At 42.8% G+C, this 18,444-nt stretch overlaps 1 protein-coding gene across 2 annotated transcripts in view; it reads left to right on the top strand.

Annotated features, from left to right (window-relative positions):
- The window catches only part of MORC2 (MORC family CW-type zinc finger 2), a 50,528-nt gene that overhangs the window by 7,839 nt on the left and 24,245 nt on the right, over nt 1-18,444 (top strand). The window contains exons 3-9 of one of the 2 annotated variants that reach the window (XM_035569250.2): nt 96-130; nt 632-700; nt 7,214-7,304; nt 9,044-9,152; nt 10,385-10,544; nt 10,627-10,738; nt 12,069-12,194. In XM_035569250.2, coding sequence (XP_035425143.1) covers nt 96-130; nt 632-700; nt 7,214-7,304; nt 9,044-9,152; nt 10,385-10,544; nt 10,627-10,738; nt 12,069-12,194 — 702 coding nt within the window. Of the gene's footprint in view, nt 1-95; nt 131-631; nt 701-7,213; nt 7,309-9,043; nt 9,153-10,384; nt 10,545-10,626; nt 10,739-12,068; nt 12,195-18,444 lie in introns of those variants that run through there. The other variant, XM_050714130.1, reaches the window with a different exon arrangement.

Here is an 18,444-nt window from a genome sequence, read left to right as displayed (position 1 = left end):
AGTTGGTTCATCTTGGGAACTATTGAATGTGTCTGGCTTCTAGCTTCATTTCTATTTGACGTTTGAATACTGACTGTGTTTTTATTGCTTTGTAGAGATGCAGATGCCACAAGAATAGACATTTATACTGGTAAGTCACTCCTGTTGCTTCATTGCATGTCATCAGCCAAGTCACAAGTTAAAACTTGGATTTAGACTGCAAATGTGTGTTGCGCCTGGTAGAATAAGAGTGAAGGTGTTTATGCCTGTTGGTTTTTGTCCTGTGCCCTGATGTCTGTTAACTTTCAAAAAGTAGTGCCATTACAAGTAACTCAGGCAAGTATGCTAGATCAGTTTTCAGCTGAGGTTAGATAACAAAGTGAACAGCAGTTTGTACCAGGTGTTTAGGAAACCTGCTTTTACAGTACGCTGTTGTAGCATATATTTACATAGAAGTTAAAGTGTAGGAGAAATCAGTCATTCTGTTTTTAAAAAAAAAAAAAAATAGGTGCCTTTTTTAGAGCATAGCTGTACTAAGTTTGTGGAAGTCTAGTTTATTGCGTTACTTTTCTCATGAACACTGTTTAGTTTGATTCCATTTTATGAAGCTCAAATTTCTGTATGGGAGTATTGAATAATTCTTCTCTCATAGAACAACGAGAAGACCTGAGAGGTGGATTCATGCTGTGTTTTTTGGATGATGGAACTGGAATGGATTCAAGTAAGTGACACAAGTTACATTTATATTTTCAAGATGAGGTTTCATTTTATGGCTGAAACTGAATTAACAGCTTGGTCCTGTTGAAAGAGGGAAGTTTTGTGCCTGGGTATGTGTTCCTGCCTCTTCACTGTCACGCTGTATCACTTATCAAACTCTTCACCTCTTCAGTTTGCAGAAAACTTAAGAAAATTGTTGTGCTGCATCATAGAGATGAGTCAGCCTGGTCTGTAGTTTTCCAGCATACCAAAGTTGGCATTGGGGCTGGAGGGAGAATAACGTAGCCAGAAAAGGGAAAAGGTTTCTGAGCATGTTAGGGGCCGCTGAGCGATTAGTTTATCTTGTCTCTAGTATGAAAGTGTGCCATGACAAAAATTTCAAGCTTGACTTTGAAAGCATTTTTCTGTTCTTTCATCATTATCATTGTGGTAGAGATCAATATTTGATAATATAATATCTTAGGAGCATGAGAAGAATATAATAAATGCAAGTCTGCCTCATCATAAGAACTGATGTAAATCGCTGTTGGATCTAGCAGAAGTAAAGCCTTCTTGCAATGCTTTAGCATCGTTGAACGGTACTGTTAATCCACACCACCTTCTTTGCATCTTGAAGATGGCAGCTCCTGCTTTGAGGAGCTCTCTGCTTGGCAACGTTTGTACTTAAACTGCAACCTTCCTATCTTATGCTGTAGAGTCAAAAATCCTTCAAAATATTTGAGGATTCAGTGTCGTCATAGTACAGATAATTTTTAAAAAGCAGTGCATCCCTCAGGGAACTATGAAGATCATAGCACTGGTTCAAAAGTTTAGCTTTTTCATGGGGGACTAAATATGAGTCAATTAGAAAACCAAACCCTAGATCTTATGCTGCATATCTCAGGTTGAGATTTCTCTTATTATCAATGGTGTCATTGCTGAGGATACTTAGATTTGAGAAATTTAACCTACTGTTTGGACTCTCAAGGTGTTGCAAGATTTTAATGACTCAAACCGTTTGTAGATTGAAGTATTATAACTAATTTAGGAAGTAATCTGTAATTCTATTATCTAAATGATAGAAGCAAATGAGTCTTTAACTTGCTTTTTATCCCAGCTCTAGTAAGCTTAAGCTATATTTTGAAGTTTGGGAGCTCAAAAGTGCTTTCGTTTTACTGGATGCAGTTAACTACTAAAGTCTTGATTACTTTTTAGATCTTGTATTTCTTCAAATATTATGAATTCAAGGCATACTTTGGTGAAAAACAGTGTTTAAATGTATTTGGGATTCTGGCACTTTTTTAAAAAGCACACATACATGCTTTTGCGCGTAGTCAATGACACTTAGAGGACCAGTGTCAGAAGAGTGGTCTGCATATTTCTAAGGGTAAGTGTGTCTACAGTCTTGTTAGCACACTGAAGTTTCCTCTTGTGTTGATGGATTTTTGAAATAAATCTTGGGTCTCTATAGGAACTTCTATGAAACTTGTTTCTCAATAACTAGCTGTGCTCAGTCATTTCACTTAGATGGTTTGTATCTGTAGTTGTTAAGGCAATGAAAGATCTCAGAGCTTCTTCCACCTTTTCCACTGTCCCAAGGAAAAGTTGACTGGAAATAATCTTGCTTTAAGTTGATTACCTACACGCAATAAGAAAGATACTTTGGATGTGAGATGTTTGTTTGAATATGTTGTCATTAGATGGAGTGCTTGTAGTAGAAATAATGTGAATACAGAGGGTGATTTTATGGAGAAGGCAAGAAGGATGACTTTCTGTACTCAGGTTGTATGCTTAACTGGAGGACTCAAAAATACAGGAGGACCTTTCTCAAAGGTCCTAATGCCAGGGGCTTTCCTGAGGAGCCCTGTACCCCTGAGGCTGCAGATGAAGTCAGAATAAAGGGCTAGTTTGCCTTGGTTGATGAGGGCTGGGTTAAGGACCGATTAAGCAAGCTGGACTTCCATAAGTCCATGGATCCTGATGGGATGCATCCGCAGGTGCTGAGGGAGCTGATGGAAGTCATTGCTAGACCCCTCTCCATCTTTGGTAAGTCATGGGCATTGGGAGAGATGCCTGAGGACTGGAGAAAGCAAATGTCACTCTGGTATTCAAAAAGGGCAAGAAAGAGGACACAGGTAACTATAGACTGGTCAGCTCCACCTCCATCCCTGGTAAGGGGATGGAACAACTTATCCTTGGTATTGTCTGTAGTCATATCAAGGATAAGAGGGTCATTAGGGGCAGTCAACAAGGCTTCACCAAGAGGAAGTTGTGCCTGGCCAACCTGATAGCCTTCTGTGAGGATATAACTGGGTGGATAGATGATGGAAAGGCAGTGGACGTGGTGTATCTTGATTTCAGTAAAGCCTTTGACACTGTCTTCCACAGCATCCTCGCAGCTAAACTGAGGAAGTGTGGTCTGGATGATCGGGTAGTGAGGTGGACTGTAAACGGGCTGAAGGGAAGAAGCCAGAGAGTTGTGGTCAATGGGATGGAGTCGAGTGGGAGTCCTGTATCTAGTGGAGTCCCTCAAGGGTCGGTACTGGGACCAGTGTTGTTTAATATATTCATCAATGACTCGGATGAGGGAATGGAGTGCGCCGTCAGCAAGTTTGCTGATGACACAAAACTGGGAGGAGCGGCTGACACACCGGAAGGCCGTGCTGCCATCCAGCAGGACCTCAGCAGGCCGGAGAGCTGGGCGGGGAGAAACTTACTGAAATATAACGAGGGCAAGTGTAGAGTCCTGCATCTGGGCAAGAACAACCCCAGACACCAGCATAAGTTGGGGACTGCCCTGCTGGAGAGCAGTGAAGGGGAGAGGGACCTGGGGGTCCTGGTGGACAGCGGGATGACCATGAGCCAGCACTGTGCCCTTGTGACCAAGAAGGCCGATGGCATCCTGGGGTGTGCCAGAAGGGGTGTGGTTAGTAGGTCAAGAGAGGTTCTCCTCCTCCTCTACACTGCCCTGGTGACAGAACATCTGGAATATTGCACCCAGTTGTGGGCCCCTCAGTTCAAGGACAGGGAACTGCTTGAGAGAGTCCAGCGCAGAGCCATGAAGATAATTAAGGGAGTGGAGCATCTCCCTTACGAGGAAAGGCTGAGGGAGCTGGGTCTCTTTAGCTCGGAGAAGAGGAGACTGAGGGGTGACATCATTAACGTTTATAAATGTGTAAAGGGTGAGTGTCAGGAGGACGGAGCCAGGCTCTTCTCAGTGACACCCAATGATAGGACAAGGGGCAGTTGGGTGCAAGCTGGAACACACGAAGTTCTGCTTAAATATGAGATGAAACTTTTTTTTACGGTGAGGGTGACAGAACCCTGGAACAGGCTGCCCTGGGAGGTTGTGGAATTCTCTTCTCTGTTGACTTTCAAAACGTGCCTGGACGTGTTCCTGTGTGACCTGATCGAGGCGTTCCAGCTCGGGCAGGGGAATTGGACTAGATGATGTTTCAAGGCCCCTAACATTCTGTGAAAGGGTGAAGCCAGGTCTGTCTGCAGTGACTGCCTTTTCATAGAATTATAGAATGTTTTGGGTTGGAAGGGACCTCAAAGATCACCTAGTTCCAACACCCCTGCCATGTGCTGGGAAAACTTCCAGTAGATCATGTTGTTCAAAGCCCCATCCAACCTGGCTTAAAACAGTTCCAGGGATGGGGCACCCATAGCTTCTCTGGACTTCCTGTTCTAGTACCTCATCGTGAAGAACTTCTTCTGAATACCTAATCTAAGTTTGTTTTTTGTTTTTGTTTTTTAAAGACCATTACCCCTTGTTCTATCACTACACTCCTTTAATAAAAGTCTCTCCCCAGGTGATGCAAGCCACTTTGCAGGTACTGTTTTGTTGCTACTTGCACTGACATGATGCATCTCAAACAGCAGTCCCAGAGAAGCAGTGGGGAGGTCTGGTTTGTGAGCGATAGTTGGTGAGCTCTGTGCCAGACAGCATGCCTACTGTAATAGTATGTCATTCAGAAGGGTTTTCTGTTGCTGTCCTGGAGGAACAACACTCCAGAATTAAACAGGTCTTTCCCCCAGTTCTATATCCCAGCTGTTTGATGTTTCTTATTAGGATTTTTTTTTAAATTTAGAATTATAGAATCACCTAGGTTGGAAAACACATCCAAGATCAAGTACGAATCTTTACTTAGCACTGCCAAGTCTTCCAATAACCATGTCCCTAAGCACCACATCTACCTGTCTTTTGAATACCTCCAGGGATGGTGACTCAACCACTTCCCTGAGCAGCCTGTTCCAACACCTCACAACACTTTCAGTGAAGAAATTTTTCCTAATATCCAACCTAGACCTCCCCTAGTGCAACTTGAGGCCATTTCCTCTTGTCGCATCACTTCTTGCTTGGAAGAAGAGGTCAACACCCACCCTACTACAACCTTCTTTGAGATAATTGTAGAGAGTGATAAGGTCTCCCTGAGCCACTTTTTCTCTCCAGCCCCAGTTCCCTCAACCACTCCTCACAAGACTTGTTCTCTAGACCCTTTACCAGCTCTGTTGCCCATCTGTGGACACACTCCAGCACCTCAATGTCCTTCTTGGAGTGAGGGGCCCAACACTCAACACAGTATTTGAGGTGCAGCCTCACCAGAGCTGAATACAGAGGGACAATCACTTCCATAGTCCTGCTGGTAACACTATTTCTGATACAAGCCAGGATGCTGTTGGCCGCCTTTGCAACCTGGGCACACTGCTGGCTCATATTCACCTGGCTATCAACCAATACCTCCAGGTCGCTTTCTACCATGCAGCTTTTTAGCTGCTCTTCCCCCCGGCCTGTGGCATTGCATGGGGTTGTTGTACTCCAAGTGCAAGACCTGATTCCTTTTCTTGAGCTTTGAATATCAATCTGCCATCTTCACTGAATTCCTTCAGATTGTTTTTTTTTTTTTTTTTTCCTTGTCTGTTTGGCATAGGTCATGTCAACCCTCTTTTTGTTGCCAGGGAGTTTGTTTTTAAAGTCTAGTAACTGAGACACAACAAAATGAACACAGTGTGACTAAAATAGTTGTAAGTGAAACTCCCTCTAGAGCCTTAACTAAAAATTTGGAAAAAAAAAATTATACCTTGGTTTTTGGGAGGAGGGTAAAGACTAAATCTCTCCCAAAGACAAACTGTAGCAGAAAGGGAAGCTCCCTAACCCTTCAGGAGTCCCCTCTTCTGGGCATTGTTTATCCTTCTCTTCCCAAGAAGAATCACCTAAAGCCACCCTAAAAAGGTCTCCAACCCTGAACGATAAACCATATGTTCACCTTTTCTGAGTGAGGAAATGCTTCAGGCAATTACTCCTTTCCTTTTTTAGACTTCTGAATTTTTTCTTAAAAATAGCTGTTGATACAACTTCTAGTATAGCAAAGGCGGGGGGGCAGTGATATTCTCTTCTTAGAATATCCCATATACCCCTGTCTGACTAGGCTTTAAAACTAACACAATAGTAATAATAAAAAAAATCCAGATCTCCAAGTATGAGATAGTCTTATGTTTGCTTTGGCTGGCAAGGAAACACCCTAGTAGGCTGAGGAAAGGGAAGAAGTACTGCAATCCTGTCAAAATTTGTGTTTGAAATAGTTGTCCCCTCCTCCCTTGCAGCTTGTATGTGCATTGAGGGCAGTAATTGTTGTTAGCCTTCCTGTTTGAATGATTGTTCCTGTTAAGGCACTTTGTGTTCCCTCATCTCTGGAATTGCATTTCATTTTTCCCAGTAAATTCTATGGTGAAACGATTACTATCTCTTGGCAGAAGGGAGTACAATTGTTCTGTCCTATGGATGATATTAAAAGGCTTTATACCTTGAACAATGGAAGGGCTTGAACTAAAAATGACAGACCCTCTCATCTGTAAAACTATCATATCCTTTTGTTTTGTCCTGTGCTAATAAAATGCTCTGACTTCCTGTGGTAGTTGCTAGTACTGCTTTTATACTCATAGCTGTCTTGCTGTCAGTTGTCCAGGAATCTGCTGCAAAAAAATAGCTTTTGTCTTACTAGTGCAGTAATTGGTGGTAGTGTTCAGCTCAACTCCATAAAGAAAATGTACTCAGTTTATCCTGAATTCAAGACCTTTCTGTATTAGTGACTTATGCCCGAGTACCAGGGGTTTTGAGTCTGTGGTGTTAGTAGAACCAGAGCTGCAGTGTCCCAGGGTTGGATTTTGGTTTATTTATGAGCACGCTGGTAACTGTGGTTAACACAACAGATCATCTTGTTGACTTCTTTTTTTTGTAAAAAGAGAACATCTTTACCCAGTTCAGATGAGGTACTGATCTAGTCTGAAACTTAAAACTCCTTTTGTCAGCGTAACAGCATCTGTACAAAACTTCCGATGCCAGTGCCATTGACCAGTGTAGTTCTTATGGGGCTGGATGGCAGAGCTTCAGGGCGAGACCTTGGCTTGGACTTCAGGCCTCTTCCTTGCAGCAGTCTTTCTGTGCTATTTAAATACAAACTTATTCGTCATTGTAAGATGTGCCTCTGTGTATATTAAAACAAACTTTGGATTTGCTACCTGTCTCTCATTCCAGATGAAGCTGCCAGTGTTATTCAATTTGGTAAATCAGCCAAGCGATCACCGGAGTCAACTCAAATTGGGCAGTATGGGAACGGCTTGAAATCGTAGGTATTAAAAGCTAGCCTCGTGAGATTATGGAGGTTAGAGATGAGATAGCAAACGTATTTTTTTGCTTGGAGGTGTGTATCTTTTTACTAGAAAAACACTCGGAGATGAAATCTAAAGAAAGATACTGTGTTTTGGTGTGCAGGAACTCTATGGACAGAATGAGTAGAGAAGCATGTTCAAACTGATGACAGTGTTTTCCATTATATTTAAGTGATTCAGGGGATATGGATCAGCTGGAAAAAATGAAAGAGCAGGAAAAAAAAACGACCTTAATATGTCAATATCAGGCAAATAGTAAAATCAAAGCAAAATAGTGCTGCAGCCTTTCTCTAGGAAGGTTGTCTGGTGGTGAGGCACTGGAACCGGTTGCCCAGAGAGATTGTGGATGCCCCATCCCCGGAGGTGTTCAAGACCAGGTTAGATGAGGTCCTGAGCAACCTGATCAGTGGGAGGCGTCCCTGCCTATGGCAGGGGGGTGGAACTAGATGATCCTCGAGGTCCCTTCCAACCTAGGCCATTCTATGATTCTATGAATTGCACAGAGATGAAGGGGAATGATGGTAGGAATGAGGGGAGGGGTGGGATTTAAGTGACAGATGAACAGAATTAAATCTTGCTGATTGGAACAGATTCGATATGAAAGAGAAACCATTCACAACTGTAAAACCTGTTTGAGAAAGTTGGAGGACTTTTATAGATTACTCTGATTGTCTGTTCTGCCTTATGCTTCTGATCTCCATGTGGTTTGTTGATGTATGTTCATCCTAGTGGGGGAATCTGTGTGATTCAATAGATATCTGGGGGAGAATAGAAATCAGGGAGGGTTGAAAGGGGTCTTGAGATATCATCAATCCAGCTTCAGTGCAGGACAGATCTCAGATCCTACCTTTGCTCTTCCGAGGCAGAACTCTCGCCTGTTCTTAAACTTGAGTGAGGGGCATACTATATTGCAGCTAGGAATTGCAGACTGAAGCCTAAACGTGCAAAGGAGATGTTTGCTATCACACTGGTCTAATCTAAAGAGAATTGAACTGACAGAACCCCTGATCTAGCTTTTGATGAAATGTTAATTTTTCTCTGTTAAGGGTTTTTGGAGGAGTTGGCTGATAGGATAAAAGAGAATATTGGGAAGGAAGGTCTTAATGGGAATATGAGAGTTAGGAGGAGGAGGACTGTCCTTTTTGTGATAGCTAGCTGATAAGTTGAATTGCTAATGTTCCTGTCACGTTGGAAAATATATTGTCTCCCAGAAACTTGTCTACTGCTATTCATTTGTGTGTACAGCAAAATGAAGGTTGCATTCATTTTCTCTCTGACTTACATTTCTGCTCATATATTTGAAGGTTATTATCACATCTCACTGTAGTCAACTTTTTCAGATTTAAAAACAAAACCTTTGTTTTAAACTTTCTTCATAGTATGAGTTTGGAAAGCTCCATTTTGCACTCTTTAATTGTGATTAGTGTTAATGTTTTCAGGAAAGAATTTAGAGAGCTCCATTTCTTCTTGTGAAAATGTCCAGATTTAGATGTTTTTTTTGAAGGAATTATAGAGAGAGGGTAGCTGCTGTTTAAGCCTTTTTACCCATCTTAATCTGTTTTTGGTGTCTCATACTCGAACATAGTGGAATGAAAACATAACTTGGTCTGTTTTTAAAGAATTAGCGTAAATTCTGCTAATTTGCTGAAATGTATTGATCATCAAGTATAACATGCTGCCTGAAATCTGTCTTCAGGGGTTCCATGCGGATTGGGAAAGACTTTATCCTTTTCACAAAGAAAAACAACACCATGACTTGCCTTCTCTTGTCACGGACATTCCATGAGGAAGAAGGCATCGATGAGGTTTGTACATAAAATATTGTAACGAAGTAATATGGTGAATACTGTCTCATCTGAACTTCACCTAGCTCTTGAAGGAGAGAGTCTGTGTCAGTATGGATTTCCACTGTGTTTTGTTCAGTGTATGGTTTTCTCTTGGGGATACACTGGTAGGGGATCTGCAAAGTCATGACTGATTTTTCCTTTTGGTTTTAAATCTGTTCAAGAGGCCTCTCAAAACTACTGTGGGTTTGTAGGGCTTAATATCACTTGATGTTGCTTATGCTGAGCTCAGGCTATGTCCAGACTTTCTTGTGTTTTCCTTTCCCACAAAATCTGATTTTTGAGATGTATTTAAATTTATTGTTCATATTTGATTATCTGTAGAGAATTAAAGGTATGATAGAAGATGCTCCCCATAGGTCAGAAACTCCAGATGCATCTCTTTAAGTCATAAATCAGTATGGTTCTAACTATTGAGAACTTGTATATCTTTAACAGATAGTTCAGATACCGTTCTGTATCTGAACTTTAACACGAAAGTGTTTTTGTGCTCAAGCGCAAGTATTTTTAAGGCATAGCCAATAATGAGAAGCTATGTTTTTGCACTGGGATAGTATGTAAGGATTTTCCATTTTGATAGTGGAGGGAGCTGTACAACAAAGCTGTTGAGGGAGCAGTGCTTGTTAGTGGCTAGCTAGCAGCAATGTAGTTCCCATAGTGCCTCTGGAACTAGAAGTTTTGGTTTGAGCTTACTCCTAAAATAAGGAGGGGACTTACTGTCCTTGATACACAGCTGCAGTCTGTAATTCTATCTTTGTTCATGTTCTAAACAACACAAAACCAATAATCTTGTTAGAATCCTACCAAGAAGAAAAAATGAAATCAGAAAAATAAGTGAAGAACAATTCTTCAAGAGAAGAGTTGAGCACAGAGGCTGATGCTTTCTTTTTTTTTAAGAAGCAAAACTTTTTTTTTTTTACTGTTAGATGAAAGTTATTACAAGAGGTAAAAATGATGTTGGTTGTGTTAACATTGAGCAGCCAATACCACACAGATTACTTTGGAATGGTTTCATGTAAGAGTAGATGTTCTAGAAAAGTAACTTGGAGGCTGGAAAAGAAAGGTCCTTGAGCATTTGACAGTTGTGCAAACCGCTGAAAAGTTAGGAAGGGCTACTGCTCAACCTCGTTTCACGTAAATGGCTGACTGGAGTGGGTAGGTCTGAATTGCTCCTGGTACAATGGTATTTGCAGGTCATTGTTCCACTGCCCACCTGGAATGCACAGAGCCGAGAGCCTGTGACTGACAACATGGAGAAGTTTGCTATTGAGACAGAGCTAATCTACAAGTATTCCCCTTTCAAATCAGAACAGCAAGTGATGGAGCAGTTCAATAAGATCCGTGGTGAGAAAGGTATGTATCTATGGTGCTGGTCATGGGCAAGGAATTTGAGGGTTTGGGTGGGATTCACCTGATCAACTTCTTGCTTGCTTAGGCACCTTGGTGATCATATTTAACCTCAAGCTAATGGATAATGGAGAGCCAGAGCTGGATGTGACTTCTGACCTCCAAGATATTCAGATGGCAGAAACACCCCCAGAGGGAACGTAAGTATGACTGATGTTACAGGCCCTTGGATTCTGATCTAACTATATTTTGGGGTTTAGCTATATGCTGTGTGCATATGTTTGGTTTTTTCAAAGCTTCTCTTTCTGTGGTGAGTAGGAGAATTTAGACGTTCTTTAGTTCTTCAGCAATTTGGAGTTCATGCATGTAAATAGCTCACAGATGTTATGCTTGTGTGTTTGTTGTGAATTTCTGCCTTGACTCGTCTCAGCTTAGTCAAAGCAGCAAACTCAATACCCTTCTTTAATTATCTGTATTAAGGGGAGGAAGCCCTCAGCTATAGGTTTAATTTTCTACAGTCAAAGATATTTTTGTCAGGATGGCAGCTGGTAATGACTCTGCGCCACTGTCAAACTGATGTTCAATTTGATTAAAAGAACAGCAACAAAATATTCTGTGCAGGTCAGCGTCATTGACCTGCACTGCGCGTGCTGCTGAGCTTTCATGATTACCACTGATGAATGGAAGGAGCTGCTTCTTCCATGTGATACTATTTCTGTGTTTTGATCAGTGCAGTTTCTGTTAGAGCATGCTCCTAACTAACTCAAGGGCAAGAGAATGCGCTAGCAAGCGAGGCACTTAGTGTTAAGTGGTCCAGTTCATAGATTTGACTTTTATTATCTAATTGTATTCAGAACAGCCTTTTCAAGCTACAGTAATGTGTACAGTAACAGCATTTATGGTAAAGTGTTTTGTAACAGAATTTAAAATACACAGCTTGGTAGAAAATCGCTGCAGAAGACAGGCTGAAAAAGTAAAAGAGGAACTTCATTTAATTTACCTGAATGGTGATTAAAATGGAAAGAACCTCATTCTCTTTGTTGAGAGGTAGGTTATATCTTTGGCATGTTTTGGAGAAGATGCCTGTGAGATGACATGGTAACACAACTGAATGAGGTGTGAATCCTGCTGAATAGGTGCCAGGATATGTCACAGGATAGTGAAAAGTAGTGTGGGGAGGTAATTCTGTTGGTCGTTTGGAACCTGGGTAGCAGTTTCTTGGGAAATAAGAATCTTACAAATGTTTTCAACAGAGAAACTTGTTCATTTGGTTTGGGTAGAGGATGAGACTATGACAGTAGTATGTGATGGCTGTTTTTTAAGCAGAGAATAATTAAGGGGAAAAATTGTGGAGGAAAGAGGAGGGACAAGGATGAGCACTCTGACAAATAAGACATTGGTTATTCGGGTGGTAAATTGATGGGGTCATCTTTGAGGTACGTGGATATAATAGGGAGAATGTCTCCAGGTAGTCCTACAGTGAAATGCCGAACAAATTGATTAATATCTGTAAACATCCATCTCTTACAGAAAGCCTGAGCGCCGTTCCTTCCGTGCCTATGCTGCTGTGCTCTATATTGATCCTAGAATGAGGATATTCATAAACGGACACAAAGTACAAACCAAGCGACTTTCCTGCTGCTTGTACAAGCCAAGGTAAGTGTTAGACCGGAAGTCTGCATATGTGTGCAGGAGTTTCCTTACAGAAGAGGTTTAGCATTTTGCTCTCTGTGTGTATCCTGCATAACTCCATGTTAAAGCTACAGAAACAGATCACAAGATTATAGGATGTGGGATTGACATCATGGAAAAACAGGAAGATGACGGAAAATCTAATGCTTTTGTAAATCAAAAGTAGCTTGTGCAATTTGTCTCCCTTTAAAAGCAAACACAGAATCATAGAATGGTTTGAGTTGGAAGGGACCTCAAAGACCACCTAGTTCCAACCCTCCTGCCATGTTCAGGGACACCTCCTACTAGACCAGGTTGCTCAAAGCCCCATCCAACCTGGCCTTAAACTCCTCCAGGGATGGGGCATCCACAGCTTCTCTGGTCAACCTGTACCAGTTGCCTCACCATCCTCATAGTAAAGAATTTCTTCCAAATATCTAATTTAAACCTACTTTTTTGTTTGTTTGTTTAAACCCATTACCCCTTGTCCTATCACTACACTCCCTGACAAAGAGTTCCTCACCAGCTTCCTTGTAGGCCCCTTTTAGGTACTGGAAGATTGCCGTAAGGTTGCCCCAGACCCTTCTCTTATCCAGGCTGAACAGCCCCAACTCCCTCAGCCTGTCCTCATAGGAGAGGTGCTCCATCCCTCTGATCATCTTTGTGGCCTTTCTCTGGACTTGCTCCAACAGGTCCATGTCCTTCTTGTGCTGGGGGCCCCAGAGCTGAACACCCTACTCCAGGTTGGGGTCTCATGAGAGCAGAGCAGAGGGGGACAATCACCACCCTCACTCTGTTGGCCACGCTGCTTTTGATGCAGCCCAGGATATAGTTGGCTTTCTGGGCTGCAAGCACGCATTGCTGGCTCATGGCGAGCTTCCCGTCAACCAGCGCCCCCAGGTCCTTCTCCTTAGGGCTGCTCTCAGTCCATTCTCCGCAATAACACCGGACCCAATACTGACCCCTGAGGAATGCCACTGGTTTCCAGCTGGACATTATGCTGTTGACCGCAACTCTCTGAATGTGACCATCCAGCCAAGTTCCTTACCCACCAAGTGGTCCATCCATCAAATCCATGTCTCTTCAATTTAGAGACAAAGATGTCATGCAGGACAGTGTCAAATGCTTTGCACAAGTCTAGGCAGATGATAGCAATCACTCTTCTCTTATCCACCAGTGCTATCATCCCATCTATGGTGATTTGTGAGGTGTGATTTGCCCTTAGTGAAGCAATGTTGGCTGTTGCCTGTCAAGCTCATACTTACTCAGCTTCTTAAATTAAAATTTGGAAAGTGGTATCAAACTTCACAGAAGTCACAGGAGATTGCATCCCTTGCTCTCCCCTTGTCAAAATACAGTCGTTTCATTTTTAGAGGCAGTCAATTTGGTACAGCATGACTTGACACTGTAAATCGTGGTTCGCTGGGTTGAGAGTATCTTGCATGTGCTACTTCATCAATTGCCACAGTCCAAAACAGCACTATGGAAGGGAAAGCAAAAGAGGGCACAAGTTTTTATCTCAGAGACCAGCTTCTTGCAAGACTCAAAGACAGGATGTCCTCACTACATATTTTTTGCCAGCATTGTAATGACAATACTGGCATACCAACTCACTCCAGATGTTGATCTGCTTCAGTATCTTCTTTTTGCAAGTGATCAGTAGTCGATTCCTGAGGAGGGATAAGACTGCTTCAGTTCCATCCAAAGCCACTGGACTGGTTTCTGTTGAAAAGAGTCACTGTTTAGACAACTTAGGCATCAGCTATTCTGGATCCCTATCACCAATTCTGTACAATTCTATCTCTGCTTTTTTTTTCTTTTTTTTTTTTTCTTGGGAATAATATATTGCTATGGGGCAGCTGGAATGACATTTACATTTAAAATGGCCACTTCTGCAGTTCAGAAGCAAAGACTCCAAACAAGGCTGCCTTATAGAACACAGTGTGGATCTTTGTGGACATGGGGCAATTATAGCCTTTCTTGAAGAAAATGTCCAAACTGCTTTCTTCTTGTCTCGTGCTCCTAATGCCAGGCATGGATTCCGGAAGCTGCATGTCCATTGGGATGAGGCATTAAAACTTTCATCGTGGGTTCTGAGAGCCAGTACAGCCCTTCTGGTAGGCATCCACCTTATGCCATGGACAGACTGTGAAAATTGATCTCTTACCTTCAGACACCTTAGCAGAGCCTACTTTCTCTCAGGTGGCTTGCTCTTGAGGGACCTGCTTAAGGAAAAACAATAGATCAGTCTTTCCTTAGATTGAAGTTACTGTTTTTACATCTATTGGGGATTTTTGTTTCTACGAACCTGCTGAAAAGGTCCTTGTGCCCTGGATTTTCCCTTTAGAGTTGAAGCCAGAGGTCATGGATCCCCATTTATTTACTGGGTTTTGAGTGTTCTGCGGTTTAATACTGCTTTCCTGAACTTGCAAAATGACTCTGGTTTGTATAGGTGCACAAAGGGGGCGCATACCAATGTTAAGGCATTCCTTTAGAGTTCAGTTAATGCTTCAGCGCAGCTCTGTGCTTCAGCATAGCTGTTTGTTGTAGTGCTTGTCCAGTCTATGCCAGATTACTGTTGTACTTTTTTGGTCCAGCAAACAAATGTGTAGCAGGTAGTGAAGGTTCTCCTGGATGACAGCCCAAAGAGATGGTTTGCTGTGTGTTACATGTAAGGGCTATTTGCTCATCTTTGGGGAAGAGTCACGATGCCTGATTGTTAATTTTATGTCCTGATTAAAGGCTAATGAACTACTGTGTTGCAATGGCATTCATCCATTAGCATAGACACACATCTATGCATTTATATTCCTGGATTTATAAGAAAGTCTGTTATAAACCAGCTTGCCATGCAAAGGGCATTACTTGATGCTGATTTAAGGAGTGACTCCTGATTGTAGTCTTTTTACATCCCTCTTGGTGAACTTCTGGCTAGGTGTCCTTCTGTTTGATCATTTTATGCTTTACATCAGGTCTTGGTAGGTACAGCATTCTGCTTGCAAGATCTGCTTAGGAAGATTGTCTTCAGGAGGCAGTGTGTTCACTCCTGTTTGTAGGATTGCAAGTCAGCTTGTCTTCATCTCTGAAGGAAAAGCATTTAACAATGGCTTGTCTGCAGGTTATTTTTTTTGGTGTTAGAGAACAAAGAATGGAGATTTGTCACAGGATTTAGGGTGTTTAAATGCCTTTACTGTGTAAATCCAGGTTTTACTGCCGTTACAGTGTTCTTCATCAGGAATAACAGCTTGTCTCTTGAGCAGGACACTAATTGTCCTTTTGTCACTGTTCTTTCTGGAAGCTATGTTTCTGTGGGTTGTATAGTCAACTACTAATACGACCTTACTGTTCAGGTGAAAGTAAAGGATATCCAAGACCATGGAGGAAGTAGTTTCTCTTTCCAGAAGAGCTCCAGTTATCTTCTACCTTTTGCTAGAGATCAGTGAAAGACTTAGAATCATAGAATCATAGAATATCCTGAGTCGGAAGGACCCATAAGGATCATTAAGTTCAACTCCTGGCACCACACAGGTCTACCCAAAAGTTTAGACCGTGTGACTAAGTGCACAGTCCAAACGCTTCTTAAATTCAGACAGGCTTGGTGCAGTGACTGCTTCCCTGGGGAGCCTGTTCCAGTGTACGACCACCCTCGCGGTGAAGAACCTCTTCCTGATGTGTAGCCTAAACTTCCCCTGCCTTGACTTAACACTGTTCCCACGGGTCCTGTCACTGGTGATAACAGAGAATAGGTCACCTGCCTCTCCACTCCCCCTCGCGAGGAAGTTGTAGACTGCAATGAGGTCTCCCCTCAGCCTCCTCTTCTCCAGGCTGAACAGGCCCAGTGACCTCAGCTGCTCCTCATACGTCTTCCCCTCTAGGCCCTTCACCATCTTCGTTGCCCTCCTCTGGACACTCTCCAACAGTTTCACATCCTTCTTGTACTGTGGTGCCCAGAACTGCACACAGTACTCGAGGTGAGGCCGCACCAGCGCAGAGCAGAGCGGGACAATCACTTCCCTCGACCGACTAGCAAGGCCGTGCTTGATGCACCCCAGGATACGGTTGGCCCTCCTGGCTGCCAGGGCACACTGCTGGCTCATATTCAGCTTGTTGTCAACCACAACCCCCAGATCCCTCTCTGCGGGGCTGCTCTCCAGTGTCTCACTGCCCAGTCTGTACGTATAGCCAGAGTTGCCCCGTCCCAGGTGCAGGACCCGGCACTTGCTCTCATTAAACTTCATGTGGTTGGTGTTCGCCCAGCTCTCCAATCTGTCCAGATCTCTCTGCAAGGCCTTTCCACCCTCAGCCGAGTTTACAACTCCTCCAAGTTTGGTGTCATCAGCAAATTTGCTCAAAACACCTTCTAGTCCTACATCCAAATCATTTATAAAAACATTGAAGAGGACTGGCCCTAAAATCGAGCCTTGAGGGACCCCACTAGTGACCATCCGCCAGCCTGATGTGGCCCCATTTACCACAACCCTTTGAGCCCTGCCCGTCAGCCAATTGCTCACCCATTGGATGATGTTTTTGTTTAGCTGTATGCTGGACATTTTGTCCAGTGGGATCCTATGGGAAACCGTGTCAAAAGCTTTGCTGAAGCCCAAAAAGATCACATCAGCTGGTTTCCCTTGGTTGTCTAGATGGGTGATCTTATCATAAAAGGAGATCAAATTTGTTAGGCAGGACTTACCCCTCGTGAACCCATGTGGGCTGGGACCAACTGGGACCGACTTCTCAAAACCTTTCTGGAGCCTGTAATGTCCAGGAGTCAGGAGCAGGCTGGTTTTGTGCAAATCATTCAGCAGCATTTGTAGGTGTGATACCACAGTACCAGACTCCCTGGAAGCTGCTTTCATCTCTTAAAGGGTTACTTCATCTGTTTCCTCCCACAGTCACTGTTGGAACTTGTTCAGCAGTGCAGGCTGTACAGCTAGAAGTAGGCAGGCCGTTTTGCATGTCAGTTTGTATGTAAGCCGTTCGAATGGCTAGTAGTGTGTGCTGTTTTGCTTTCTTTGGCTGTTACTGTGAACCAGGTGTTACTGAACCATGTGCAAGGAGTTTACTTTTATGAGGGTACTCTAGGATGATTGTAATGAACCTCTTGAAGATGGATGAATATGTTTTGTTATCATATCATCTGGATTTCCTGTCTGTTGGTCTTACGTATGTCTTTGCTAGATAAGATGTTCCAGACCACTTAAATGTCGGCTTTCCTGGCTGTGGCCAAAGTCATTTGGCGTTGGAAACTAAAGTGAAACATAACGGCTGGCTGGTTTCTTCTTTCTTGAAATGGTTAGTCTCTGGGACAGTTTATCTGGAACCAGACCTGAGTTCCAGTGGTCCTCAGTTTGCTTTTGGTATATTGAACACTCCTGCAGGCACCTGAAGCTGGTACGGGCAGTAGGACTAGGGAGGAGGGCATAGAGTTGGGATGACATCCTTCACTGCCTCTCTGGGTTGTTCCGCAGCTGTGCTCTGTGTGTCCTGTTGGAAAGGTGAGGTGTACCTCACTTTCTAAAACAGTCTGTCTGTGGTCATGCTCAGGTACTTCTGTCTCAAGAGTTGCGTGTGTTGAGATAATTCAGCTTCACCCTGTTTCCTCCCACCCAGGAAAGTAAGGCAGGATGTGGATGAGGTCATGTAATTACGCCAGCATGTTGAAGGTAGTTCTGGTTTTCAGAATATGTTCTGGCTCTTGGCTCCAGGTAGCTTAAATCACCTTTTAAGTGGATTTGAAGAGACTGCGCCACACAAAACCTTACTCTGCATCTCCTGGTTATTGGGTGATTTTCTGGAAGAGTTAGTGTGCGTCTGCTTTATCTGCAATGAGGAGGTCCTTATGAGTAGCAGCAAAGGAGTCTACTAGATGCAGAAATGTATTTAAGTGGACTGTGCTTGTGTTTTGAGTTTACTGGATTTGAGAATAAAGGATTTCTGTTAGACTGTTTCTGACATCTGAGCACATAGGTGCTCACCCACAAAAACATAGATAACCAATCTTTTTCATCTGTGCAAGGTGATTTCTCATGGATCTTTATATACTATATTTCATTTGGGGGAATCTTATCTCATTGGGTCTTAAATGTGCTTCTTCCTACTTTAATGAGCTGGTCAATCAAGCTCTAAGTCCTTACATTTTCCCATATGTAAAAACAGCATTTTTGTGGCTTTTACTTTTGGCTAAATGCTGGAGAGTTTTTCTTTTTTTTTTTTTTTTTTTTTTTTTTTTTTTTCC

This window comes from Cygnus atratus, chromosome 17 (assembly GCF_013377495.2).
Source record: "Cygnus atratus isolate AKBS03 ecotype Queensland, Australia chromosome 17, CAtr_DNAZoo_HiC_assembly, whole genome shotgun sequence".
NCBI lineage: Eukaryota > Metazoa > Chordata > Aves > Anseriformes > Anatidae > Cygnus > Cygnus atratus.
The sequence above is the reverse complement of the archived record's forward strand: the minus strand, read 5'-3'. Positions and strand labels throughout refer to the sequence as shown.